At 47.1% G+C, this 27,403-nt stretch overlaps 1 protein-coding gene across 2 annotated transcripts in view; it reads right to left on the bottom strand.

Moving 5' to 3' along the window:
- Positions 1–170: 170 nt before the first annotated feature.
- The window catches only part of soul5l (heme-binding protein soul5, like), a 41,093-nt gene continuing 13,860 nt past the window's right edge, over positions 171–27,403 (bottom strand). Inside the window, exons 2-8 of one of the 2 annotated variants that reach the window (XM_023795661.2) lie at positions 13,968–14,027; positions 10,729–10,810; positions 8,300–8,420; positions 4,631–4,770; positions 4,255–4,418; positions 1,823–1,950; positions 171–1,244 (exon numbers count right to left, since the gene is read on the bottom strand). In XM_023795661.2, coding sequence (XP_023651429.1) covers positions 1,839–1,950; positions 4,255–4,418; positions 4,631–4,770; positions 8,300–8,420; positions 10,729–10,810; positions 13,968–14,027 — 679 coding nt within the window. In that variant the 3' untranslated portion in view covers positions 171–1,244; positions 1,823–1,838. Of the gene's footprint in view, positions 1,300–1,822; positions 1,951–4,254; positions 4,419–4,630; positions 4,771–8,299; positions 8,421–10,728; positions 10,811–13,967; positions 14,028–27,403 lie in introns of both variants that reach the window. The other variant, XM_023795660.2, reaches the window with a different exon arrangement.

Genomic DNA, 27,403 nt, shown 5'->3' with positions numbered 1-27,403 from the left:
TAAAATTGAATTTTATTCTGTTGCTATTCTTCTTTAATCACACTTGCATTTATATAGATTTGAAAATGAAAAATTCTAATAAAAAAAAAAAATTAAAATAAAAAAAGGCATTTGAAGCATGTTTATTATACATGAAGTTTAGAAAAGTTTAGGAGGGCATTTAAAACTGATAGCCCTTCGTATGGCTCAGTACCCGTGAAGTAGCTTTCAGTTTCAAAAAGGTTGGTGACCCTTGGACTAGAGTAATTGTTCTAATTGACTAGGTGGTGGAATTGTTGCAGTATTTCAGTGGAATCTAGGAATCTCTGACAAAATCGGTTGACAGATTTAATGCATGTGAAACCCTGGTCCTTAATGCTGTTGTCTTAATGCATCACCCTTATTGTTTACAGACCTCTAGGTTGATATAGTTCTTTCATAAGGGAGTTTGCAGACTTCCTATATTCCTCTACTATTTGACACACATACACAGGTGCAGTAAAGATTGGGGTTAGAGTGCAGAGGCAGTCATTTATTTGGATTTATTTAAGGTCCTTGGTCAAGGGCCCAATGGTGATTTGACTACCTTGCTAACCAGCAGAATGAAATCAGTGACAGAACCCACAGAGCCACACCCCATACCAAATAAATCAGCATATTTGTTGATGTGTAATTTTAATTGTTACATTCATTCAATGAACAGATAAATCAAATTAATGTATGAGCTCAAAAGCCTGCATACACTGTGCATTGAGCGCCAGGATTGAAGAACACTTTCAAGGCACAGACCTGAACCTATGAAAATGACTAAGACTGTAGAGAATTACAGACATTTATCAAGCTATTTACTCTTCAAATCAAAAGAATCCTGACATAGCTCAGACTCCTGGGAGTGCAGTCCTTTGCCAACTCACCTTTTACACAAAGCCAAACCAATCTATTTTATAAAGACACTGTATTAGTCCGTCTGAGAACATAACCATACAGATCTTAATGGAAGTGTTTTTACCAGAATTCTTTAGAGTCATAATGTTTCTTATATTTATTTGAAGCATGACATGTAAGATCTGAGAACTGGGGGATTTATGTGGTTGTAATGGGGAATACAGGCTGGCTACATCACTTTTTATAGCATTTTATGAAGACGTATGTATGAGGGAAAAGACGGGAAGAAGAAGGAGATCAGGTCTGGATGTGGAGAGCACCTCAGAGCAAGGCAGGTTCCAGTCAGGTCAAATCCAGCTCTTCCCAGCTCCTCTCTCTCACTAAGGGAAAGCAGAATTTTCTTTTGGCATCTTCTTCTGGATAAGGAGAACAGGTCTGGGAAATGCAACATGATTTTACTTACTGTAATTACAGTACACGGTGTTGGGAATTCACTGAGGACATTTGGGCAATGAGTAGTTACCATAGCTCAGCACTGGATACACACAAAGCACACCAGCAAATAAACGTTGAACATGTCATTAAACTGAATATTCATATGTTTCATTTAAATCGTTTGAGAATTTTCTTTTGCTTCCTCCTGTTTATCCTTCATTTATTAATTTACTCTTTCATGTATTTCTCTTTTATCCTTCTTCTGATCTCATTACCAAGGTGATCAAGTTAATGCTCCTTTAGCCTAATCTGTGAATCTTGTGCTTTAAAATGCACGTTCTTCCATCCCCCTCTCTTTGCTGACCTCCCACCATCTCTCCATTCTCCACTCTATCCTCCACTTCTCAAAGTCCTACCCATACTCCACTCTCCCAAATCCCCACCCACTTTGCACTCTCCACCTGGCTTCCCTCTACCAACTCTCATGTACATGTACCCCCAAATGAAACACATCCCATCATACCTTGATATACAAAGGATCAAAGCTGAGGTTTAGGGCTGCCCGTGGGGGGGTTTTGAGGGACGGTGCAAACTGGCTCCCCTTCAGCAACATACCACACCTCATTGTGTCTATTGAGAAGCTTCATGGGACTGTAAAACACAAAAATCCACACGCCCCGTCTGTTACTATGCAGTTCTTTGCTTCATTGGCACTATTCCCTTGATCTTTTTCATACTTTTAATCACTTACATAGAAACAAATTTGTTCTGAGGTTCATAACCTTGACCATAGCATAAGAAGCTGTTATATTGTACCTGTCACAGCCGAGGCAATACTGGAAGGAGGCGTTATGCTTACAGTACCTGTCTTAGCCAAGGCCGTAGCAGAAGGAGGCGTTATGCTTACAGTACCTGTCTTAGCCGAGGCCGTAGCAGAAGGAGGCGTTATGCTTACAGTACCTGTCTTATCCGAGGCCGTAGCAGAAGGAGGCGTTATGCTTACAGTACCTGTCTTAGCCAAGGCCGTAGCAGAAGGAGGCGTTATGCTTACAGTGCCTGTCTTAGCCGAGGCCGTAGCAGAAGGAAGCGTTATGCTTACAGTACCTGTCTTAGCCGAGGCCGTAGCAGAAGGAGGCGTTATGCTTACAGTACCTGTCTTATCCGAGGCCGTAGCAGAAGGAGGCGTTATGCTTACAGTACCTGTCTTAGCCGAGGCCGTAGCAGAAGGAGGCGTTATGCTTACAGTGCCTGTCTTAGCCGAGGCCGTAGCAGAAGGAGGCGTTATGCTTACAGTGCGTGTCTTAGCCGAGGCCGTAGCAGAAGGACGCGTTGTGCTTACAGTACCTGTCTTAGCCGAGGCTGTAGTAGAAGGAGGCATTATGCTCACAGTACCTGTCTTAGCCGAGGCCATAGCAGGAGGTGTTATGCTCACAGTACCTGTCATAGCCGAGGCCATAGTAGGAGGAGGTGTTATGCTTATAGTACCTGTCTTAGCCGAGGCCGTAGTAGGAGGGGTTATGCTTACAGTGCCTGTCTTAGCCGAGGCCGTAGCAGAAGGCGTTATGCTTACAGTGCCTGTCTTAGCCGAGGCCGTAGCAGAAGGAGGCGTTATGCTCACAGTACCTGTCTTAGCCGAGGCCGTAGCAGAAGGAGGCGTTATGCTCACAGTACCTGTCTTAGCCGAGGCCGTAGCAGAAGGAGGCGTTATGCTCACAGTACCTGTCTTAGCTGAGGCTGTAGTAGAAGGAGGCGTTATGCTCACAGTACCTGTCTTAGCCGAGGTCGTAGCAGGAGGTGTTATGCTTACAGTACCTGTCATAGCCGAGGCCGTAGTAGGAGGTGTTATGCTTATTGTACCTGTCTTAGCCGAGGCCGTAGTAGGAGGCGTTATGCTTACAGTGCCTGTCTTAGCCGAGGCCGTAGCAGAAGGAGGCGTTATGTTTACAGTACCTGTCTTAGCCGAGGCCGTAGCAGGAGGTGTTATGCTCACAGTACCTGTCATAGCCGAGGCCGTAGTAGGAGGTGTTATGCTTATAGTACCTGTCTTAGCCGAGGCCGTAGTAGGAGGCGTTATGCTTACAGTGCCTGTCTTAGCCGAGGCCGTAGCAGAAGGAGGCGTTATGCTTACAGTACCTGTCTTAGCTGAGGCTGTAGTAGAAGGAGGCGTTATGCTCACAGTACCTGTCTTAGCTGAGGCTGTAGTAGAAGGAGGCGTTATGCTCACAGTACCTGTCTTAGCCGAGGCCGTAGCAGGAGGTGTTATGCTCACAGTACCTGTCATAGCCGAGGCCGTAGTAGGAGGTGTTATGCTTATAGTACCTGTCTTAGCCGAGGTCGTAGTAGGAGGCGTTATGCTTACAGTGCCTGTCTTAGCCGAGGCCGTAGCAGAAGGAGGCGTTATGCTTACAGTACCTGTCTTAGCCGAGGCCGTAGCAGAAGGAGGCGTTATGCTTACAGTACCTGTCTTAGCCGAGGCCGTAGCAGAAGGAGGCGTTATGCTTACGGTACCTGTCTTAGCCGAGGCCGTAGCAGAAGGAGGCGTTATGCTTACAGTACCTGTCTTAGCCGAGGCCGTAGCAGAAGGAGGCGTTATGCTTACAGTGCCTGTCTTAGCCGAGGCCGTAGCAGAAGGAGGCGTTATGCTTACAGTACCTGTCTTAGCCGAGGCCGTAGCAGAAGGAGGCGTTATGCTTACAGTACCTGTCTTAGCCGAGGCCATAGCAGAAGGAGGCGTTATGCTTACAGTAGCCTACCTGTCTTAGCCGAGGCCGTAGCAGAAGGAGGCTTTATGCTTACAGTGCCTGTCTTAGCCGAGGCCGTAGCAGAAGGAGGCGTTATGTTTACAGTGCCTGGACTATACACAGTTTTACTTTATAATTTAGCACTTTGTTATTTTGGACTTTCTTTGTTGGCCCACTGAGGCTATAGTGGAAGGAGCTGTTATGCACACAATACCTGTCATAGCTGAGGCTGTAGTGGAAGGAGGTATTGTATGGAGCGTGTGCACGGTCCAATGCTCTGATCAGAATATGTGAGTGCAGCTTAGAGGTCAGGGAGAGCATCCAGCCACCATAGCTCCGCACATACACTTTCATGTCTGGCATATCCGTGAAGTACAGCTACAGGAAAAGCACAGGAAATATCAAGCTAGTATATGATAGGAGCACATGTAAAGTATGTACTCTGTAATGCAAAGTAAGTACTCTAAACTATACAAGTACAGGTCAATATGCTTCTTCTGGACTCTGGAAAACTAATACTGTATATCAGGGTAATAGATCCAGGTTTTTAGAGAGATGGATTTATAACAGTAACCCTGACCGAAGCTGACCTTCTCATTTGTGGGATTTGGTGGGTTATCCTGATATTCTGATGGTAAAAGAAAACTCAGAGTGTAGATCGCAGGCTCCCACATCTTCCTGTCCTCTGGAATTTTCACCAGGACTGGAGCTGTCATGTCCATCTTCACACCTGTAGACAACCACATTGCCACATCAAGTCCTAAAATTCACACATACCAGCTTGGATCATCCAAGCAACCTGTGATCATCTTCCCTAGATTATTGAAGACACCTGCTCCTCATTTACCCACCGCAACCATTTAAATGCCCCTTGCATCTGCTAGTTCCTTTTGAGGAACTGTGAATTCTTCTCCATACTAAGTGGTCCCAGTATGATTTCCTTTCATAGTGTTACCAGCAATAGCTGGCAGGGTTCTGCTAATCTGCTTTTCATTAGCAGATTAACAATCAAAACCTTTTGTAAACCCTAAAATCATACATATTTGTTGCTGTCTGTCTGCAACAATATAGCTGAAATCTGTTGGCTGACTACGTGTAAACACAAGATGTGATTAGTCAACTACTTCTGTAGTTCAGTTGACTTGTGATGTTAGTCTTACTTCTGCATCAAGCCTATACAGGGCTTGCGCCACAGCATATGCAAGTGGCTGGTACAGGTTGATTTTATTTGGTTCTTTTATTTGGTTAAACCAAAAAGTGTAATTTTTACTTCATTTATGTGTGCGTCTAATACTGCAACTCAGTAAGCATCTTATCTATCCATCCATCCATTCCCATCCGCTTGTCCGGGGTTTGGGTCGCGGTGGTAGCAACTTCAGGAGAGACACCCAGACCTCCCTCTCCCCAGCCACCTTTACCAGCTCTTCAGAAAGGATGCCGAGGCGTTCCCAGGCAGATATACTCCCTCCAGCATGTCCTGGGTCTGCCCCAGGGCTTCCTCCCTGTAGGACATGCACGGAAAACCTCTCTGGGTAGCCATTCAGGAGGCGTCCATGCCAGGTGTCCAAACCACAAACTGGCTCCTTTCTACGTGGAGAAGCAGCTGTTCTACTCTGAGACTCTCTCGGATATCCGAACTTCTCACCCTATCTCTAAGGGAGAGCCCAGACACCCTGCGGAGAAACCTCATTTCGGCCGCCTGAATCTGCAATCTCATTCTATCAGTCACTACCCACAGCTCATGACCATAGGTGAGGGTAGGGACAAAGATGGACTAATAGATCCAGAGCTTTGCTTTCAAACTCAGTTCTTTCTTAGCCACGACTAACCGGTTAAGCGCCTGCAGAACTGCAGATGCCACGCCGATCCGTCTGTCCAGCTCTCGATCTCATCTACCCTCACTACTGAACGAGACCTCGAGATACTTGAATTCCTCCACTTGAGGCAGTACCTCCTCCCTGACCTGAATAGGGCAATCCACACATTTCTGGCTGAGAACCATGGTCTTGGACTTGGAGGTGCTATTCCTCATCCCTGCCGCTTTGCACTCAGCTGTGAACCGCCCCAGAGCACGCTGGAGGTCCCCAGCAGATGGAGCAAACAGGAAAACATCATCTGCAAAAAGCAGCAACGCAATCCTTAGGCCACCAAACTGGACACCCTCAACACCCTGGCCGCACCTAGAAATCCTATCCATAAATATACTGATGACAAAGGGCAGCCTTGGCGGAGCCCATCACGAACTGGGAACACGTCCAATTTATTACCACCAATGTGGACCAAGCTTCTGCTGCGTTTATACAGGGACCAAATCGCCCGCAGCAGTGGACCTCGAACCCCATACTTCCGAAGCACCCCCCACAGAACACCTTGGGCAACCCGGTCATAAGCCTTCTCCAAGTCCACAAAACACATGTAGACTAGGCAAACTTCAAGGCGCCCTCCAGTACCCTCGCAAGGGTATAAAGCTGGTCCAGTGTTCCAAGGCCAGGACAAAAACTGCATTGTTCCTCCTGAATCCAAGATTCTACTATCGATCTCACCCTCCTCTCCAGTACCCCAGAATAGACTTTCCCAGAAAGGCTGAGAAGTGTGATCCCCCTATAGTTGGAACACACCCTCCAGTCCCCTTTCTTAAATAAGGGAACAACCACGCCGGTCTGCCAATCCAGCGGCACTGTCCCTGACCTCCACACGCTGTTGAGAAGGCATGTCAGCCATGACAACCCCACAGCATCCAGAGCCTTGAGGTACTCAAGGTGAATCTCTTCCACCCCCAGGTCCTGGCCATCACGAAGCTATTTAACCACCCTGGCCATCTCAGCCCCAATGATGGGCATGTCCACCCTAGCCCCCTCAGGCCCTGTGCCCTCAGATGTCTCAAAGGCAGTACGTATAGATCTGAGGCAGGGTTGAGGAGATCCTCAAAGTATTCCTTCCACCTATGAGTGATATCCCCAGGTGAGGTCAATAGCACCCCCTCCCCACTGTGAACATTAGGAACCAGGAGCTGCTTCCCCTTCCCAATACTCCGGATTGTTTGCCAGAACCTTTTTGAGGCTGACCGAAAGTCACTTTCCATGACCTGAGCAAACTCCTCCCATGCCCAGGTTTTTGCTTCCGCAACTACCCGAGCCGTGTTCCGCCTGGCTTGCTGCTACCTGTCAGCTGCCTCTGGAGACCCCCAGGCTATTAATTCCCGCTAGGCCTCCTTCTTCAGCTTGACAGTCCCCCTCAGCTCTGGTGTCCACCATCGGGTACGGGGGTTTCCGACCACCCTGCAGCCACAGCGCCGTACGGCTGCTTCCACAATGGAGGTTCGGAACAGTGTCCATTCAGACTCAATGTCCCCAACCTCCCCTGGTATGCAGTTGGAGTTCTTCCAGAGGTGCGAGTTAAAGATCTGGCAAACATGAGCCTCTGGCAGACGTTCCCAGCAGACTCTCACTATGCGTTTGGGCCTGCCAGGTCTGACCAGCTTCCTCCCCTGCCAACTGAGCCAACTCACTACCAGGTGGTGATCAGTTGACATCTCTGCCCCTCTCTTCACCGGAGTGTCCAGGACAGAAGGCCACAGATCAGATGAAACGGTTATAAAATCGATCATTGACCTGTAGCCCCGGGCATGTTCGTACCATGTCCACTTATGGACACCCTTATGCTCGAACATGGTGTTCGTTATGGACAAACTATGCGTTGTACAGAAGTCCAACAACAGAACATGACTCGGGTTCAGATCAGGGAGTCCGTTCCTCTCAATCACCCCCTTCCAGGCCACACTGACCCGAAGGTGCAGGGAGATAGCCCTCTCGGGGTAAACTCGTATGTTAAAGCACCGAGCTGTGGGGACACCAGTAGCCCCACCCCAGCCTGGCATTGGTCACCTGCTACAACTCTAGAAGAAAAGAGCATCCAGCCCCTATCCAGGAGATTAGTTCCAGAACCCACGCTATGCGTTGAGGTGAGCCCGACTATATATAGCCGGTATCTCTCAACCTCACGCACAAGCTCAAGCTCCTTCCCCACCAGTGAGGTGACATTCCATGTCCCAAAAGCCAGTTTTGTAAGCCCCCGAAAATATAACCCCCAGGGTCACTGAGGCATGCTAACCCCTCCACCATGATAAGGTGGCAATCCAAGGAGAGGATCTAGTTTATATATTATATAATTATAAAACTGCATTGCTGCAATGTCTAGTTACATTTCTGGGGAGATACACATCAGCCTATGGAGAGTCGTCCAGATACATTCATACTCACCATCCTCATTAGCTCCAGAGATATATTTGAAGAGTCTCCTGAAAGCCATGGCAGCACCAACACCCATAAAGTAGGCCTCTGCGTCTGTGGACACCCATTTAACAGGGTCATAGTGACGTACCTGCAAGATGTGCAAGTGTCAGTCTCCTGTTGTTTCAGATAAACCAGTCAGACAGTCTCTCAGGCTAATTGACAGGTCTTAGAGCACCACATGGGCCACACGTTATGAACATACTCTGACATCAGCTGTGCCCTACTGCTCTCTAGGAAGACAAAGGCTAATGGAGAACACCATAAGAGAAAAAAACATGTGATGTAGACAGTGGCATGACAATGGGTTTCCAGCAGCTTCATGGAAAAGCTATAACGATCTGGAATAGGGAAAAGATCAGCATGGTGTCTAATAGTTTTCTTTTTTGAGATGTGCTAAGACATAAATATCACACTGCACACTACATTACTCTAAACCTTAGGCATAAGCAGACGGCACTTTGCACACAATATTAAGAACATAAGAACATAAGAACATAAGAAATTTACAAACGAGAGGAGGCCATTCGGCCCATCAAGCTCGTTTGGGGAGAACTTAGCTAATATCTCAGAGTTGTTAAAATCTTATCTAGCTCTGATTTAAAGGAACCCATGGTTTTAGCTTCCACTACAATAGCAGGAAGACTATTCCATACTCTGACTACACGCTGTCTGCCAATCCAGCGGCACTGTCCCTGACCTCCACACGCTGTTGAGAAGGCATGTCAGCCATGACAACCCCACAGCATCCAGAGCTCTAAACCTCAGGCATAAACTTAAAAATCAAGTTCAAAAATGAATGTCAAGCAATTTGTTTGAATATGTGTGACAGAATCTTTCTTTTCAGTATTTTATTAACAGCCCACAATTTGTTTTTTAAATTTTGCATTCCCTCACAAAACTTTTGTGTTCCCACAAAATACTTTTGTGATACCTCACTAAAGTTTTGCATTACTAATAATGACTGTACTATGTCTGTTTAAAGTACAAAACATACAATTAATGGACTAATAACTAAAAACCTAAACGATACAGACATGTCCAGTTAAGTGCACTTTAAGCATTATATTATGCATACTTTCATATGTAAGTTTTTATATGTATTTATTAATAATTGCACTGTGTCCATTCATTGCCAGTGATTGTAAGCAAGACAGCTGGGCTACCTTGCAGACACAAACACTGAAATATTAATTAAAATTCACCCGTAAAGAAATTTAGAAAACCAAGGGGTGTTGCTTGGTTTTGTTGAAAGATATTACTGCCATAAAACTGAATCTGAAGCTAACATTCCCTTAGTTAAGGTTCAAACCCGAGACAACTTTCAGGTATACCTTCATGGTATTCTCGCTTGATGAAGTATGTATATAACATAAAATATACATAAAAACACATAATATGGAAGTTACACAGTGTACATTGTCCCCTATAGTTTAAGGACATATACACTTAACGTTGCAGTAAACAGCAAATGGGCAAGTGTAGTGGGATCGCAAAAGCATTGCAAGGGAATGCAAAAGTATTGCGTGGGATAGCAAAACTATTTCAAAAAATGTTTTCCTACCCTGGGAAAAGGGCTCTGTAGACAGCAAATGACAATATTACAACAAACGGTCTAATGTGCTTACTTTGGGTACAGTGACACTTTAAAATTCAAATGGGTTAATTATAGTTTTTATGAATTATGAATTTTTCACATCATGTTTGAACGAATGTTCAAATATAGGTTAAAAACTGACAGCCTTATTGAACACCAAATTAGTCTAAACCTCAGCTGTGAACAAATAGCACATTGCACACCACATTACTCTGAACCTCAGGCGTGAACAAACTGCACACTGCACACCATATTACTCTAAGCATCAGGCATGAACTAACGGTACATTGCCCACCATATTACCTTAAACATCAGGTGTAAACAAATGGCACATTTCTGAAAAGCAAAATGTAATGCTTTCATTCCTTGGCACTAAGTATGCCACATAATACTGAAGCAAAAAATGGATGTGATCAGAGTGATCCTGCAAGAACACTGACACCTCTAGATTGGATGCCAGAAGCACATCTGGGAAAGCTGGCTATGACTAGATAGAAAAGCGCCATTTGAAGTTTGTGATAAATCCTGCCACTTGTCTCTCTGCAAAACAACTAACAAGCACTGTCACCAAAAAACACTGAAAATTGAGGACAAAGAGGTGCAATATCACATGTCACAGGATGACAAGTACAGCTATAGTTGTCCCTGTCTCCACATGGCAGAACTTCATGTGTCATGTCTATGGAAGACAGTGTGCTGCTCACACCACATTATACAGCCATCAAAGAGTCCATGTGAAGCTGACGGCAGTCAGTAACCACTGCTCTGAATGGACAGCCAGCAGGCCGTCTCCTCTCCCTACCTCATAGTCAGCAGTCCTGCAGACCAGGTCAAACAGCAGACACTCTTTTGATTCTGAGCAGAAGCTGGATGAGTTATTATGGCTGAAACAGAAACCAGGTTACCAGCACAAAGAGATCAAGATTCAAAATCACCAAGGTAATATTTGGTTCATAGGTTTTACTACACTTTCTGCTTTGCATTTCAGTAATAATAACAATGACACTTTATTTATACTGTAACTGTCCTAATGACAGTGTGTTCAGAAAGTTCATTTTTGTTATAAATTGAGTTACCTAAATTTGTTGTGATCTTTAAAATTTATTTAAATTATGTTTATTGAATAATTTAAAATTCTATGTAAATTGACGCAAAGCGTAATGGGTCACATGACTGACGTTTGGCATGGTTTTGGCGCGGTGACACTGGGGAAGAGGTAGTTGCACAGTGCTGAAAGGGATTTAACTCTGCATGTGGTCCAAGAGGTGCACATGGTAATTGTTAATTGTTTTTGTGTTGTATGTGATTATAATTAAATGTGTATTTATATGTACGATGTATCTTTGTTTCGGTTAATTGTGAGTGTGATGTATTTTGGATGAGCTTGCATGTTTGTGACGGGGGTGCTAAGGAAGAGACTTGTATGGACTGTGTGATGTAAATTTTTGTCTTTATTTTGTTATAGTTTTCACGGTGTCTGCTGAGGAGAGAGAGAGAGAGAGATACAAATAAACCCTCAAAGACATCTGTAGGAAGCGTGGCCATTGTTCAATTGGACCCGTGTAGCTACATATACAAATACAAAATTCTTTGGTCATCACAAGTGCCATTATGCATTCTTATGCAACACACACAAGTGAGAGAGACAAAGTCTATTATATTAAAAAATTATACTAAAAATTCAGGTCAAATACAATGGAGTGTAATAACATATAATGTACACTCACCTAAAGGATTATTAGGAACACCTGTTCAATTTCTCATTAATGCAATTATCTAATCAACCAATCACATGGCAGTTGCTTCAATGCATTTAGGGGTGTGGTCCTGGTCAAGACAATCTCCTGAACTCCAAACTGAATGTCAGAATGAGAAAGAAAGGTGATTTAAGCAATTTTGAGCGTGGCATGGTTGTTGGTGCCAGACGGGCTGGTCTGAGTATTTCACAATCTGCTCAGTTACTGGGATTTTCACGCACAACCATTTCTAGGGTTTACAAAGAATGGTGTGCAAAGGGAAAAACATCCAGTATGCGGCAGTCCTGTGGGCGAAAATGCCTTGTTGATGCTAGAGGTCAGAGGAGAATGGGCCGACTGATTCAAGCTGATAGAAGAGCAACTTTGACTGAAATAACCACTCGTTACAACCGAGGTATGCAGCAAAGCATTTGTGAAGCCACAACACGCACAACCTTGAGGCGGATGGGCTACAACAGCAGAAGACCCCACCGGGTACCACTCATCTCCACTACAAATAGGAAAAAGAGGCTACAATTTGCACGAGCTCACCAAAATTGGACAGTTGAAGACTGGAAAAATGTTGCCTGGTCTGATGAGTCTCGATTTCTGTTGAGACATTCAAATGGTAGTCAGATGAGTCAGAATTTGGCGTAAACAGAATGAGAACATGGATTCATCATGTCTTGTTACCACTGTGCTGGCTGGTGGTGGTGGTGTAATGGTGTGGGGGATGTTTTCTTGGCACACTTTAGGCCCCTTAGTGCCAATTGGGCATCGTTTAAATGCCACAGCCTACCTGAGCATTGTTTCTGACCATGTCCATCCCTTTATGACCACCATGTACCCATCCTCTAATGGCTACTTCCAGCAGGATAATGCACCATGTCACAAAGCTCGAATCATTTCAAATTGGTTTCTTGAACATGACAATGAGTTCACTGTACTAAAATGGCCCCCACAGTCACCAGATCTCAACCCAATAGAGCATCTTTGGGATGTGGTGGAACGGGAGCTTCGTGCCCTGGATGTGCATCCCACAAATCTCCATCAACTGCAAGATGCTATCCTATCAATATGGGCCAACATTTCTAAAGAATGCTTTCAGCACCTTGTTGAATCAATGCCACCTAGAATTAAGGCAGTTCTGAAGGCGAAAGGGGGTCAAACACCGTATTAGTATGGTGTTCCTAATAATCCTTTAGGTGAGTGTATATCTGTCCACTGGAGAGATGTTTTCACATTGTCCTCAAACACCCTCTGATATGATGAAGAATTCATAGTGGATTATATGATGGTGAGCTGGCCAGGTTCTGCTGCAGCAAAGCAGCCCCAAACCATGACATTTCCACCCCCATGCTTCACACACAGTTGGTATGAGGTTATTTGGCTCAAAAGAGTCTTTGGCTTATGCCAAACGTGTCCTCTGTTACTGTGTCTAAATAATTCAATAATAGATTCATCTGTCCAAAGCATGTTATTCCAAAAGTCCTGGTCTTTGTCTAGCTGGTCTCTGGCACTTAGTCTCGCCCTGATGTTTCATCCTTGCACACTTCCCATGTCAATCAAACTTGTGGAGTCTCTTTCTGATGGTAGATGCAGGTGATGTTAACTGTGGCAAGAGCTTCCTGTATGTCCCATAATGACATTTTAGGATTTTTGGAGACTTCTTTCAGAATCTTGCGGTTTGCTCTTGGGCAGAACTTGCAAGGACAGCCTGCCCTGGCTATGTTGGCAGTTGTTTTTAATGTTTTCCCTTGTAAATAATTTTCCGGACAGTGGTATGGCTGATTCCAAATTCTCTTTATATCCGTCCCAGACTCATATGCATGTACAATCTTCTTTCTGAAGGCCTCAGAGAGCTCCTTGGATCTCACCATGCCGATATCACACACTTCAACAATCAAGAGCAAATCAAATGAAATGTCTGTGGTTTAAATTGGACAAGCTCCAGTAAAAAGCTCTGTAATGATGTTCTAATCATTTTCACCTGATGTGCGCCCCCCTGAATCTAATTCTATGAATTTTAAATAGTAATGAATGTGAGGGTGTCCTTTTTCCTCAGTGGAAATAGGCATCTTAGCTAATTTCTTTTGTTAAATAAGTGAATTTGTTTCTTGTTTTTGCATAGGGGATGCAATTACATTGCCTTTATCTACAAATATAAGTTGTCCTAATTTTTTCACATGACTTTACCTACAAATTTCACTTAAAGACAGACTTAGGGAACGGATCTCGTCTCGGCTCAAAAAGACTTAATATCCTTTGTTTACACAGTAAGAGTTGGAAATTTAAAGTCACTTACCCCACGCTGGCTTCAGTAGCTACCATCAGCATCACGGCAAGCAGTCCTGCTGGGTAGGCCCTGAAAGTAAGGGTTAGCAGTCAGTGAAGGCGAGTGGGCCCTGAGGGGTGGGGTTAGCAGTCAGTGAAGGCGAGTGGGCCCTGAGGGGTTGGGTTAGCAGTCAGTGAGGGCGAATGGGCCCTGAGGGGTGGGGTTAGCAGTCAGTGATGGCGGGTGGGCCCTGAGGGGTGCGGTTAGCAGTCAGTGAGGGCGGGTGGGCCCTGAGGGGTGCGGTTAGCAGTCAGTGAGGGCGGGTGGGCCCTGAGGGGTGGGGTTAGCAGTCAGTGAGGGCGGGTGGGCCCTGAGGGGTGGGGTTAGCAGTCAGTGAGGGCGGGTGGGCCCTGAGGGGTGGGGTTAGCAGTCAGTGAGGGCGGGTGGGCCCTGAGGGGTGCGGTTAGCAGTCAGCGAGGGCGGGTGGGCCCTGAGGGGTGGGGTAAGCAGTCAGTGAGGGCGGGTGGGCCCTGAGGGGTGCGGTTAGCAGTCAGCGAGGGCGGGTGGGCCCTGAGGGGTGGGGTAAGCAGTCAGTTAGGGCGGGTGGGCCCTGAGGGGTGGGGTTAGCAGTCAGTGAGGGCGAGTGGGCCCAGAGGGGTGGGGTTAGCAGTTAGTGAGGGCGAGTGGGCCCTGAGGAGTGGGGTTAGGGTCGCCTATAGTTCCCCCAGCTCCACCTCGTCGGTCGCCTACATCTTCACTGGCTGTGGTTTTGCCGTCACCTGTCACGGCTTCTACTCCCTACTCGCCTCCTCCGGTGTCCCCTTCGCCTCCCTCCACGTCTCCTCCAGCAGTCCCTTCGCTTTTCTCATCACCCTCTTTGGAGTCACCTCTGCCTCCTGCCTCGCGGTCACTGAGGGTCCCTCCGGCTCTGGCCTCGAGGTCACCTGTGGCCCCGGCTGCTCCTGCCTTCCGCTTGCCGGGATTCCCTCCGGCTCCCTGGTTCCCCCCGCCCTTTGCATCTTTGCCCCTTGTGTTTGTTCCCCATCCCTCTGTTCTGCCTTTGTTCCCTCCTGGTCCCTTCCCTCCTCTGGTTGGTGTGCCCCCTATTTGGTCCCTCCTGTGTGTTTGTCTTCTGGTTGTGTTTCCCCTGTGTCTTTTGGTTCTGTGTTTCCATCATTGGTGTCCGTGTGTGTGTGTATGCGTTCCCCGTGGTGTGTTAGCTGTTCCCGTTGCCCCATTAATGTTCTTGCGTTTGTTTCCCGTACGTCCCGTAGGTGCTGTCCCATTGTGCCCTGTTGCCCCTTTGGTCCCTTTAGGCACGCCCGGAGAGCGTGCCTTTGGGGGGGGGGGTTCCTGTCATGCCCCGATCATGCCGATCCTCTTGTGTGCCACGCCCCCTCATCTACCCCATGTAGAATCCCCGTGTTACCAGCTGTTCGGTCATGTTAATTGCTGTTGTGTACTTAGGTCAATGTTAGAGTGTGTTTCCCCAGTCCTGCCACTGACGTTGTGTGTTCCTGTTCGTGTCGACCCCTAATAAATCCCTCGTTTACTCGACTGCATGACTCCCTTTGCCTGTTTCCCTGCTCCGTATGTATGACAATGTCTTTTAGCACAAACGTTTACAGCTTACTGAAATTTACACAGACTGTTACCTTTTACTTCGCTTGTTCCAGTTAATTATAGTATTCAGCATGTCAGACAAAACAAACCTCTGCTGAAATTTTACAAATTTTATGAGTAAAAGCCAAAATAATGTCATATGGTAATAAGAAAATAACACGAGACACGATACAGCAACGAATAATGTTACATTACAGACTGAAACCTTTGCCCTTGAAAAGCATTGCCTAGGTATTGAAAGACCTTATTAACACATACATTTGAATCGTGTTGACGCTGTATAAAAATGCCCCGTCTAGAAGGGGGAAAAATGCCACATCGCAACATCCGGAGGGGAAAAATACCCCATCTAGAAGGGGGAAAAATGGCATGTCGCGACACCTGGAGGGGAAAAATACCCCATCTAGAAGGGGGAAAAACGCCACGTCGTGACGTACGGAGGGGAAGAAATACCCTGTCTAGAAGGGGGAAAATGTCACGTTGCGACGTACGGAGGGGAAGAAATACCCTGTCAAAAAGGGGGAAAACGCCACTTCGTGAAGTACGGAGGGGAAGAAATACCCCGTCTAGAAGGGGGAAAAACTCCGCGTCGCGACGTATGGAGGGGAAGAAATACCCAGTCTAGAAGGGGGAAAACGCCACGTCGCGACGTACGGAAGGGAAAAATACCCCGTCTAGAAGGGGAAAAACGCCACGTCGCGATGTATGGAGGGGAAGAAATACCCCGTCTAGAAGGGGGAAAACGCCACGTCGCGACGTACGGAAGGGAAAAATACCCCGTCTAGAAGGGGAAAAACGCCACGTCGCGATGTACGGAGGGGAAGAAATACCCCGTCTAGAAGGTGGAAAACGCCACGTCGCGAAGTACGGAGGGGAAGAAATACCCCGTCTAGAAGGGGAAAAACGCCACGTCGCGACGTACGGAGGGGAAGAAATACCCCATCTAGAAGGGGGAAAAACGCCACGTCGCGATGTATGGAGGGGAATAAATACCCCGTCTAGAAGGTGGAAAACGCCAGGTCGCGACGTACGGAAGGGAAAAATACTCCGTCTAGAAGGGGAAAAACGCCACGTCGCGATGTATGGAGGGGAAGAAATACCCCGTCTAGAAGGTGGAAAACGCCAGGTCGCGACGTACGGAAGGGAAAAATACTCCGTCTAGAAGGGGAAAAACGCCACGTCACGATGTATGGAGGAGAATAAATAATTCAATTCAATTCAATTTTATTTATATAGCGCATTATCACAATATTACATTGTCTCAATGCGCTTTACATTTCTGCCTCGTAAGGACCCCCCATTGAGTAAGCCAAAGGCAATGGTGGCAAGGAAAAACTCCCTAAGAGGAAGAAACCTTGAGAGGAACCAGACCCAAAGGGGGAGCCCATCCTCCAGGGGCCGGCAGATGAGTCAAACAAACAAGATGAAATGACTAAGCTAATACAGGGGTTGAAATATATGTCTCAATGCAGCGGCCGACCGGTGCAGGCACGTGGTGCTTGATGCACGATGGCAGGATTAATAGAGGCACAGCCGCAGGGAAGGATGGCGAGGCATCGTGTTGAGCCAAGGGCAGGCAGGTTGGAGGGTAGTTGCCGGTGGTGGAGGTAATTGTCTTGTAGGCAGCAGAGGCATAAATTCTTCAACGACATTGTGCTCCAGGGAGCACACCCCAGAAGGGGTGAGGGAGGAAGTAAGAAAAATTGTGTATTAGTCACAGTTAAGGAAACCAGAGGCAGTGCAAGCAAACTGATCGAGTGCAATATTCGTCTAGGCTCCGGCAGATCTGGGTATAGCAGCATGACGCAGTGTTAGCGGCTCCGGATATGTCCGCTATAGTGAGCCAGTCTCCCCCCGCTCCGGCAGCAGGACCTTCGCAGCAAGGCGAGTGGGTGACGACCCGGCGGCATAGCCGAAAGTCCAAACAGGACTCACACCGGCACCATTCACCCATTCGCGTTTCCAACAGGTTCTCCCCACTCAGTGAAACACCCACTGAGCCGCCTGTTGAAAGCGCTCTGGTAATCGGCGATTCTATGCTAAGAAACGTGAGAGTAGCGACTCCAGCGGCCGTAGTTAATTGTCTCCCTGGTGCCAGAGCGACCGACATCTTATCAAACTTAAAAGTGCTGGCTAAGAGTAAACGTAAGTATTCGCATATTGTTATCCACGTCGGTACAAATGATGTCCGATTGAGGCAATCGGAGATCACTAAAGCAAATTTCATAGCGGTGTGCAGCCTTGCGAGGAAGATGTCCGCGTCAGTAACATGCTCTGGCCCTATCCCTGCTAGACGTGGCGACGAAATGTACAGCAGATTATCGTCGCTGCATCGCTGGCTGTCGGAATGGTGCCCGATAAATGGTGTGGGTTATATAGACCATTGGCGGACATTCTGGGGTAGGCCTTGGCTTTTGAAGAGGGACGGTATTCACCCCACGTGGGCTGGTGCCGATCTCCTGTCAAAAAGCATAGCTCACAGTCTTAGGGCAGATTGCTGACTAACCAGAGCCAAGCCAAGGCGGCAGGTAAAACGGCTTAACTGACCGCCTGCTAGTCGCTTAGAGTCGTCACCCAGGCTTCATATTATTGAGACTGTGTCTGTTCCCCGCGGTTTTAATCGTGGGGGGTCATTCCATCATAGTTCGTGTCTTGCAAACCTTAGAGAAATTAGACCTATTTCAACTCTGGATAGTAGGTGTAATGCAAACCTAAAACTTGGACTCCTGAACATTAGATCGCTGGCTCCTAAGACATTGCTCGTAAATGAAATCATTACTGATTCTAATCTTAGTGCCCTATGTCTTACTGAGACTTGGCTAAAACCGAATGAGTTCTTGGCACTAAATGAATCCACTCCAGCTGAGTATAGCTATAAGCATACTCCTCGACCCGATCGCAAAGGTGGCGGAGTTGCTGCAATATTTAAGACTGACCTAGGAGTGCGTGAAAATACTGGTTATAGCTTTAGTACGTTTGAATTTATTATTCTAAATCTTGCAAGCACATCTAAGTGTAGTTCTACACCTCCAATCACCATTGCCATTGTGTATAGACCGCCAGGCCCCTATAGCAATTTCCTTAAGGAATTTGCAGATTTCTTAACAAGCTTGGTGGTTACTACCGACAAGGCCTTGATTGTAGGTGATTTTAATATTCATATGGAAAATGAAAGTGATCCAGTAACAAAAGCATTTACTGCCATTCTTGACTCTGTCGGTGTACATCAGAATGTAACTGGGCCAACTCATGCCTGTAACCACACCCTAGACCTGATTCTTAGTCATGGTGTCCTGGTAGAACACATATCAATTATCCCTCAGAATCCTCTACTTTCAGATCATTACCTTTTAACATTTCAAATACAACATAACTCCCCTAAGGTCCCAGACCAGAGGTACGATACTAGACGTTCCATAGCCTCATTATCCGCTGCAACTTTTCTGGAACAGCTCCCACAGTCCTTTAACCTAACCTCTGAAGTGTCATGTGTAAATGAACTTGAACAGGTAACTGTCAACATGGTAGAATCGTTTCGTACCACTCTTGATCATGTAGCACCACTCAAGAAAATAAAACATAGAGATAAGAAACCTGCCCCCTGGTACTCTAACCATACACGTGAACTTAAACAAGCTTCACGAAAGCTAGAACGCAAATGGCGGTCAACAAAATTAGAAGTTTTTAGATTTGCCTGGAAAGGGAGCCTGTCTAAGTATAGACATGCACTAATGACTGCTAGGTCTATGTATCTCTCTAAACTAATAGAAAATAACAAAACCAATCCTAAATTCCTATTTGAAACTGTATCTAGGTTAACAAAGAATCGTTCAATGTTAAACTCACAAGTCCCAGAAGCTCTTGGTAGTGATGCCTTTATTACGTTTTTTAATAATAAAATAACCACGATTAGACATACCATCACGAGCACGCCCACGGTTGCACACAACCACCAATCCCCTGCTAGTGCTAGTGTTATTAGTACTAATGATAACATCTTTGAATGTTTCACTCCTGTAGTGCAGACAGAACTCCTTCAGTTAATTTCCTCTTGCAAACCCACTACTAGCCTTGTTGACCCAATACCCACCAATCTACTTAAGGAAATTGCACCACTGATTAGCACTACATTGTTAAACTTGTTAAACTCATCTCTTAGTCTTGGATATGTTCCTAAATCTTTTAAAATGGCTGTTATTAGACCTATCCTAAAGAAACCAAATCTTGAACCTAGTGACTTAGGAAACTATAGACCCATCTCAAATCTTCCCTTCATTTCTAAAATTCTTGAGAAAGTTGTTGCTCACCAGCTGTCCTCCTTTCTTCAAGATAATAATGCTAACGAGCTATATCAGTCTGGTTTCAGACCCAATCATAGCACAGAAACGGCCTTAGTCAAAGTGATAAACGACTTGCTTATGGCTTCCGACCGTGGCTGTATATCGCTATTATTCTTACTGGATCTAACTGCAGCATTCGATACTGTAGACCATAATATTCTTTTGGACCGGTTGGAAACATTGATTGGCATTAAAGGGACAGCACTACTGTGGTTTCGTTCGTATTTAACTGATCGTTACCAGTTTGTCCATGTAAACAATGAGTCATCCATAGCCACTAAAGTAAGATATGGTGTCCCGCAGGGATCAGTGCTGGGCCCCCTACTGTTCAATCTATATATGCTACCGCTTGGTAACATAATTAGAAATTACAGTGTTAATTTTCATTGTTATGCTGATGATACACAATTGTATATATCTGTTAAACCTAGTGACGCATCCCAGCTCTCTTCTTTAGCCGACTGTCTGCTAGGCATCCGTTGTTGGATGGCAAGGAATTTCCTCATGTTAAATACTGAAAAAACTGAGGTTCTTTTAATCGGTCCTAAGGAGGCCCGCAATAAGTTTGTAAACCCCAACCCTAGCGGCCTCCCTACTCAATTTAAAACAGTGGTCAGAAATCTTGGTGTCCTGGTAGACTCCGACCTCTGCTTCAGTGCTCACATAAATAGCATTACCAGTACGGCATTTTATCATCTACGGAACATAGCCAAGCTTCGGAAGTTGCTGTCCTTTCACGATGCAGAAAAACTAATACATGCCTTTATAACTTCTAGATTGGACTACTGCAATGCCCTCCTTTCGGGTTGTCCATCTGGATCCCTACATAAACTTCAGTTAGTACAAAATGCAGCTGCCAGAGTTCTAACAAAAACTAAAAAATTTGATCACATTAGCCCTATCCTGTCTTCCCTGCACTGGCTACTGGTCAAGTTTAGGATTGACTACAAATTATTACTATTGACTTACAAAACTCTGAATGGCCTTGCACCACAATATCTCAATGATCTTCTGGTCCCTTACAACCCTTCTCGCCTGCTTCGTTCACAAGGAGCAGGATATCTATTAGTTCCTAAAGTAGACAGGGCTACGGCAGGCTGCAGAGCATTCTCTTACAGAGCTCCACAGCTGTGGAATGGTCTCCCGGCGGATGTGCGGGATTCAGGCACACTCTCGCTTTTCAAGTCTAGATTAAAAACGCACTTGTATAGCTTAGCGTATAGGAAACCTAGTTCTGGTTCCAGCTAGTCCCTCACTCCCAGTCAGACTAACAGTATGAGGTGATGAGCTGGGTGGGGATCGGTGTCATTGGCTTTGGATAAACTGAGGCATCAGTGCTGTCACTCTAGCTCTACACTAGAGTGCTGATGCTCAGGGAGTCCCCATGCCTGTGTTCCCGCCTGTCTCTCCCTCTTTTCAATTCAATTTTATTTATATAGCGCATTATCACAACATTACATTGTCTCAATGCGCTTTACATTTCTGCCTCGTAAGGACCCCCCATTGAGTAAGCCAAAGGCAACGGTGGGCACCAGGGCACCAGGCCTCTTAGCTCCCAGCGGATGGACTCTTTCAAAGCAGATGTTTTCCACAGTGTCCTCTGGAAGCTTCAGGTGGGTCTTGATAAATGTTCTAACAGTAACTTCTGCGTCCTCTTCAGCAGATTCCAGGATGCCTGAAAACATCAGGTTCTCTCTCATGCTACGGGCTTGGAGATCGATGACAGTCTCTTATTTTCTTCATTTAGATGAGCCACATTCTCAGCTAGAGACTTAACGGAGTCCCGTAGTGAGGCATTTTCAGCAGCGAGTGTTTCCACCTGTTGCTGGCTGAATTCCAAAGACTCCCTCAGGGATCTGAATTCCTGATGTAAAATCTCGACCAGAGACAACCTCGCGTCGAAGCTGGACAATCGCTTGTCGATTGAATCCAGGATGTCGGCAAAGTCTTTACTAGTCGGCGAAGTTCCGGGGGAGTCTGCCGGGTGACTTCTTTTAGATGACGCCGTCTCACTTTTGGCCGGGGAAGATGTATTTAGGTTCTACTTCATGACTATATCGTCGAAGTACCAGTCAATGTATTCCTCGAGTGATTCCAAATTCCCCTCGCTGTCCTCACTGTTCATTCAAGTTTTCCGCCAAGTCTCTGGCGTCTGACGTCACTTACAGCATTTCCGGTTCCCTGGGGGGGGGGGGTTGGCGCTGGGACTGCGGTCCTGGCCTGGATGGGGCTTTGGTGGCTCTTGGGTTGCGTCTTTCTGGCGGCGGCATGCAGCGCTGCTGGGGTAGCCTGTGCCGGCGGACGTAGGTGGGTCCGGGGCGGGCTAGGGGTTCTGGGGACGCTCTGCCTCCGGGCTGGGGTTCCGGCTGGGCTGGGGGGGCTTGGGTCCTGGTGGGTGTGTCACCGGGGTGTGGGTTGGCGCATGCACTGGGGCCCGGCCCCGGCGCGGGGGCTTTCGGCGTGTCGGAGGGGCTGGGGGCCTCTTTAGCTGGCGGGGAGGTTGTTACCATCTGTCCGCAGGTGGTCCCTGCCTTAGGGGTATCCACTCTGTGGGGGTGGGGGGGAACCCAATAGAGTAGGAGAATGGACCCAACCTGGGTGTCTATTTTCTTATGTAGTCTGGGAGTTGACTGAATGGTGGGGTGGGTGTAGTTTTTCCCTCTGTGGTGGGGTCTGGTTGGCTGCCCCGGGCTCTGTGGTGCCCGGTGGTGCCGCTGCTCTGGGCCCCGGACTGGATGGGCCTGGGCCCCCCCGCCCTGGGTGGATTTCGGGGAACGGGGGTGCTTATGGGGGTCAGCAGGGGAGCTGGCTCCAGGGGGGGGTACTTTACCTCCCCATCCCTAAATGCTTCCCTCCTCCCGCCCCATCACACCAACACACACATATAGGGTTTTGAGGTGCAGGTGAGGTATTCCTCCTCTGTCCCCCCGTGACCACCTGTGTCTCAATCACACATCACAACTTAGACACTCTCATTACTTACTCTCTCACGACACATACATTTAGGGCCTTGGGGGTGGGCACACAGAATGGCGTCCAGAGGGTGGTCTGTTCATTCAGCCTTACCTCTGGTGCCAGTGCCCACTTCTCAATTTTAAGTTGCACATAGACACTGAGGGTTCTGGGGAGGGGCCGAGCTGACACCAGCTGCTGATTGGCAGAGGGTGGTTAGCACCATGCCCTTCCCCTGTTTTAAAGCACTTTAGAACAACACACGCCAACACCACATCTGAGCGGGCGGAGGGAAGCATGGGGTCTTTTCACACCCCCGTTCTCTGTTCGCCATCTGGAGCCGGGGGCTGGGAAGAGCTGGCCGTCCAGTCGGGGTCTGGGCTGGTGGGCTTCTCGGCTGCTGTGGGGTCCGGGGTGGTCTTCTTGTCCCCACGCCAGAGGAAAAAAGGGATCTATCTCCGAGGTCTGGTGGCGGATTGCCCCTCTGGGGGTGGTGGTGCCTGGATCTCGGTGTATAGAGTATATATGGGGAGTGTGAGTGTGTGTACGGCATTCATTTCTGTGTGTCTTCATGTTGGGCGAATGGGTGAATATTTGTTTATGTGTGCATGAGGGTGGGAACGTATGCTTGTGTATGTGTACGCCTGTTTGTCTATACACATGTGTCAGGTTGGGTCTTAGACTCCACCTGAAATAACATCTCAGGCTCTATTGCCCCCCGCCACACTCCCTGCTGGCGGATGAGGCCCCCGGCTGCCGATGCGTTGGTGGTTGTCTATGTCCGGGGCTGGATGCTCTGGTGTGTGCTGGCTCACTCTCGGCGGTTGCCTGTCGGGGCCTGGTCCTTCCGGCTCTGTCAGGTCCTGGCTGGGGGGTGGGGGGGCCCTTGGACCTCTGGGCCTGGGGTCCGGTCTGCTCTGGTGTGGCCGGCCGCTGCCGGAGCCTGCGTGCTCGCCGCCACGGCCCCCTGGGGCTCCTGCGATGTGGCTGCCGGATGGCCCCCCTCCGGAGCGCTCCTCTGCCCTTTTCTGGGATTGGGGCTGCAATTGTCCCTGCGGTGGTCCTCCTGGGGTTCCCGTGCCCTGGGGGGCCTCTGGATGTCTGGGGCCCGGGTCTCCTCCATGTCGGCTTCATGTCCTGGGTGGGCGGGGCTGTGGCTCCCCACACACACTACTAGACATTTACATGGAGAAACCTTAGGAACACCAGCGTGCTGACACACACAGGTGCTCACGGACACGTGCTCACGGACACACACTGTCTTGATCGGCTGTTGCTTCTGGGCATGTGTTGTAATGCTGGTTGTGTGTGCTGTTCAAACCTGTGTGAACCAAGCGATGTTCTAACAGCTGTTGTAGCAAATGTTGCCACAAGTGGTCGCACTTTGGCATCTGATGCTGGCTCCACAAGCTCAAAGCACTCTGGCTGCGGTGTAACATCTTCATCTCTCCTCTTCAAAAAGTCCGGTCCGTACAACCAGCTACTAGTAGCTAGCGATGCTGCTGGTATAGGTCTCGTACCATGATCAGCAGGATTGTGTTTCGTGTCAACGAAATGCCACTGACTGGGATGTGATGATTTCCTAACATGTGCTACTCTGTTGGTGACGTATACATAAAATCTTCTGCTAGTGTTGTTAATGTATCCTAACACGACTCTGCTGTCAGTGTAGTACTTAACTTTATGGACTTCTATGTCGAGCTCCTCCAGTAGCGTGTCAACCAGCTCGACTGCCAAAACGGCAGCACATAACTCCAGTTGTCGTGGAGCTAATTTGGACTTTCCCATGCAGAATCCCACATGAACACATCCTTCATTATCCTGTGTTCTGAGGTAGGCCACAGTAGCTATCGCCAGGATGGAAGCATCTGCAAAGATGCACAGTTCTCTCAGACTTGAAGACTTCAAAGAGGTGCGGAAGTACTGTCGGGGAATCTGTAGCTTTTCAAGATCCGCTAATGAAGTTTTCCATGATCTCCACTTAGCCTCTTTTTCGGCTGGTAAAGGTGCATCCCAGTCACAGCTTTCTGAACACAATTCTCTAATAAGGGCCTTGCCTTGCATTGTAATTGGTGCTGCGAACCCTAGAGGGTCATATAGGCTATTGACAGTTGAAAGAACACCTGTCTTTGTGAATGGTTTTTCTTCCTTTAAGACAAGCTGTCCCCATGCAAGTCCCAAATGAGTCCTAAGCTCCGTTGCAAAGGCAGAGGTTCTGTACCGAGGTCCAGATCTTTCAGGTCTGTAGCACGTTCCTCTGCTGGAAAAGCTTCCATAACTGTGGGACTATTAGAAGCTATTTTATGAAGATGGATATTCGAGTCTGCTAACATTTGCCTTGTGTTTTGCAGGGTGTGAATAGCTTCAGCATCAGTAGGAAATGAGGCAAGTCCATCATCGACATAGAAGTTCCTTAAAATGAACTGTGTTGCTTCCTCACCATGTTCCTCTTGTCCTTTCCAAGCGGCTCTCCTTAAGCCGTATATGGCGATGGCCGGAGATGGGCTATTGCCAAACACATGCACAGTCATTCAATACTCTTTGATGGTTCTGTTAGGGTCATTGTCTTTAAACCAAAAGAAACGCAAAAAGTCACGGTGGTCTTCTCGAATGACAAAACAATAGAACATTCGTTCTATGTCTGCTGTTACTGCCACAGGTCCTTTACGGAAACGGAGAAGGACCTCGAGGAGGGTATTGTTCAAATCCGGGCCGCTCAACAAGACACCGTTCAGAGAGGTGCCTTTATGACTGGCAATAGAATCAAATACTACTCGTATTTGACCTGGCTTCCGAGGATGGTAAACACCAAAAATTGGTAAGTACCAACACTCTTGATCCTTGTTAAGCGGAGGGGCTGGTTCTGCATGACCTGACTCAAAGATTTTCTTCATGAAGTTGAAGAAATGCTCTTTCATGTTCGGTCTTTTTTCAAGCATACGGCGCGATGATTCAAAGCGTTTGATTGCTTGATCCCGATTATTGGGAAGCCTCTGCCTTGCTTTCCTAAAGGGTAAAGGAGCTACCCAGCTATTTGAGTCATCCTCAAAAACTCCCTCATCCATAATTTCAAGAAAGGCTTCATCATCTATAGACATCCCAGGTTTGTCATCATGTGGTGTCCTCTGGAACAACTGTTTGCTGAGACTGTCGGCTTCATCACAATCCATAATCTCCACAATGCTTGGGGAATCACTACTTATTGCTGCTCTGTTGACTTTCTCTTTGATGTAGATACTATTTTTACAGGGATCCAACAGAGTTGTATGGCCATTAGCCAGCACTGAAGTCCTGTAGACACAGACATTAGTTGGCAAGTGAGCTCCTCCCAAGCAAACTTCTCCTACTATAACCCAACCTAAGTCCAGGCGTTGGGCAAATGGAGCATCGTGGGGCCCATTAGAGTATTCTCTGACCTTGTGCACCCTTGATATGTCTCGACCAAGAAGGATAAGAATGGCTGCATTGGGGTCTAGAGCCGGGATCTTATCTTCTATACATTTCAGATGTGTATAATGTCTTGCAACCTCAGGGGTCGGAATTTCGGATCTATCATCCGGAAGCATGTCACACTCGATCAATGAGGGAAGAGGAATCCTGGTTTTTCCGTCTAGTGACTCTACAAGAAAATTGTTTGCACGCCAACCTGTTGTCTCAAACATACCTGAGCAAGTTTTAAGAGTATATACTGTCGGATCTGACTTAATGCAAAAGAACTCAAAGAATTTGGTTTTCGGCAATGACTTATTGCTTTGTTCATCAAAGACTGCGTAGGTCTTAATAGCCCTTTCTCTCTGTCCAGATGGATAGATTTTTACCAGATAGATCTTTGAGCAGGACCTCGAACTATTCAAACTTCCACAAACACTAGAGCATTTTGTTGTTACCGCTAGAGGGGGGCTCTCTAATTGCTCCCCGCCCTGAGGTTCCATGGGTGCTGAAAAGGCAGTTTTCCAGGGAGCTGGTCCTGGATGCAATGCTGTAGGATGTTGGCTACTATTGCATTCTCTACAATGCACAGTCAGGTCACATTATCTAGCCTTATGGCTAGATGAAGAACAGCATTTATAGCAAATATTCTTGTCTTTGAGAAAAGCGTTCCTGTCCTGCAAAGGTTTGCTCCTAAAACCACGACATTTCATAAGGGAATCTGGTTTGTTGTGTAATGGACATTGTTTTTCTGGGTCAATCACCCTTTTATCTGCGAGGGTTGGGTGGAAGTCCAAATCAGTAGAGATTTTGGTTTTCCTGACAGATACTGGGTTCTTGAAATTAGGTTTTTCCATTTTAGGCATGTTAGGACCACCAGGTAGTAGAGGCGTGAAGCTTGGATCGTTGAGCGTTTTGGCTTGGTCGCATACAAACTTGACAAAGATGGAGAAAGGTGGGTAAGCTGTACGATGCTCATCTTTATAACGTGAAGCCAAAGAGATCCATCTGTCATGTAGGTGGTATGGAAGTTTCTGAACAATAGGATTGATGCCCCGGGATGTGTCTAGGTAATTAAGACCCAAAAGGAATCCATCGGTGCGAGCTGCATCAATCTCCATC

Source organism: Paramormyrops kingsleyae, chromosome 5, assembly GCF_048594095.1.
Source record: "Paramormyrops kingsleyae isolate MSU_618 chromosome 5, PKINGS_0.4, whole genome shotgun sequence".
Classification (NCBI taxonomy): domain Eukaryota; kingdom Metazoa; phylum Chordata; class Actinopteri; order Osteoglossiformes; family Mormyridae; genus Paramormyrops; species Paramormyrops kingsleyae.
This window is presented reverse-complemented; position numbering and strand designations above follow the sequence as displayed.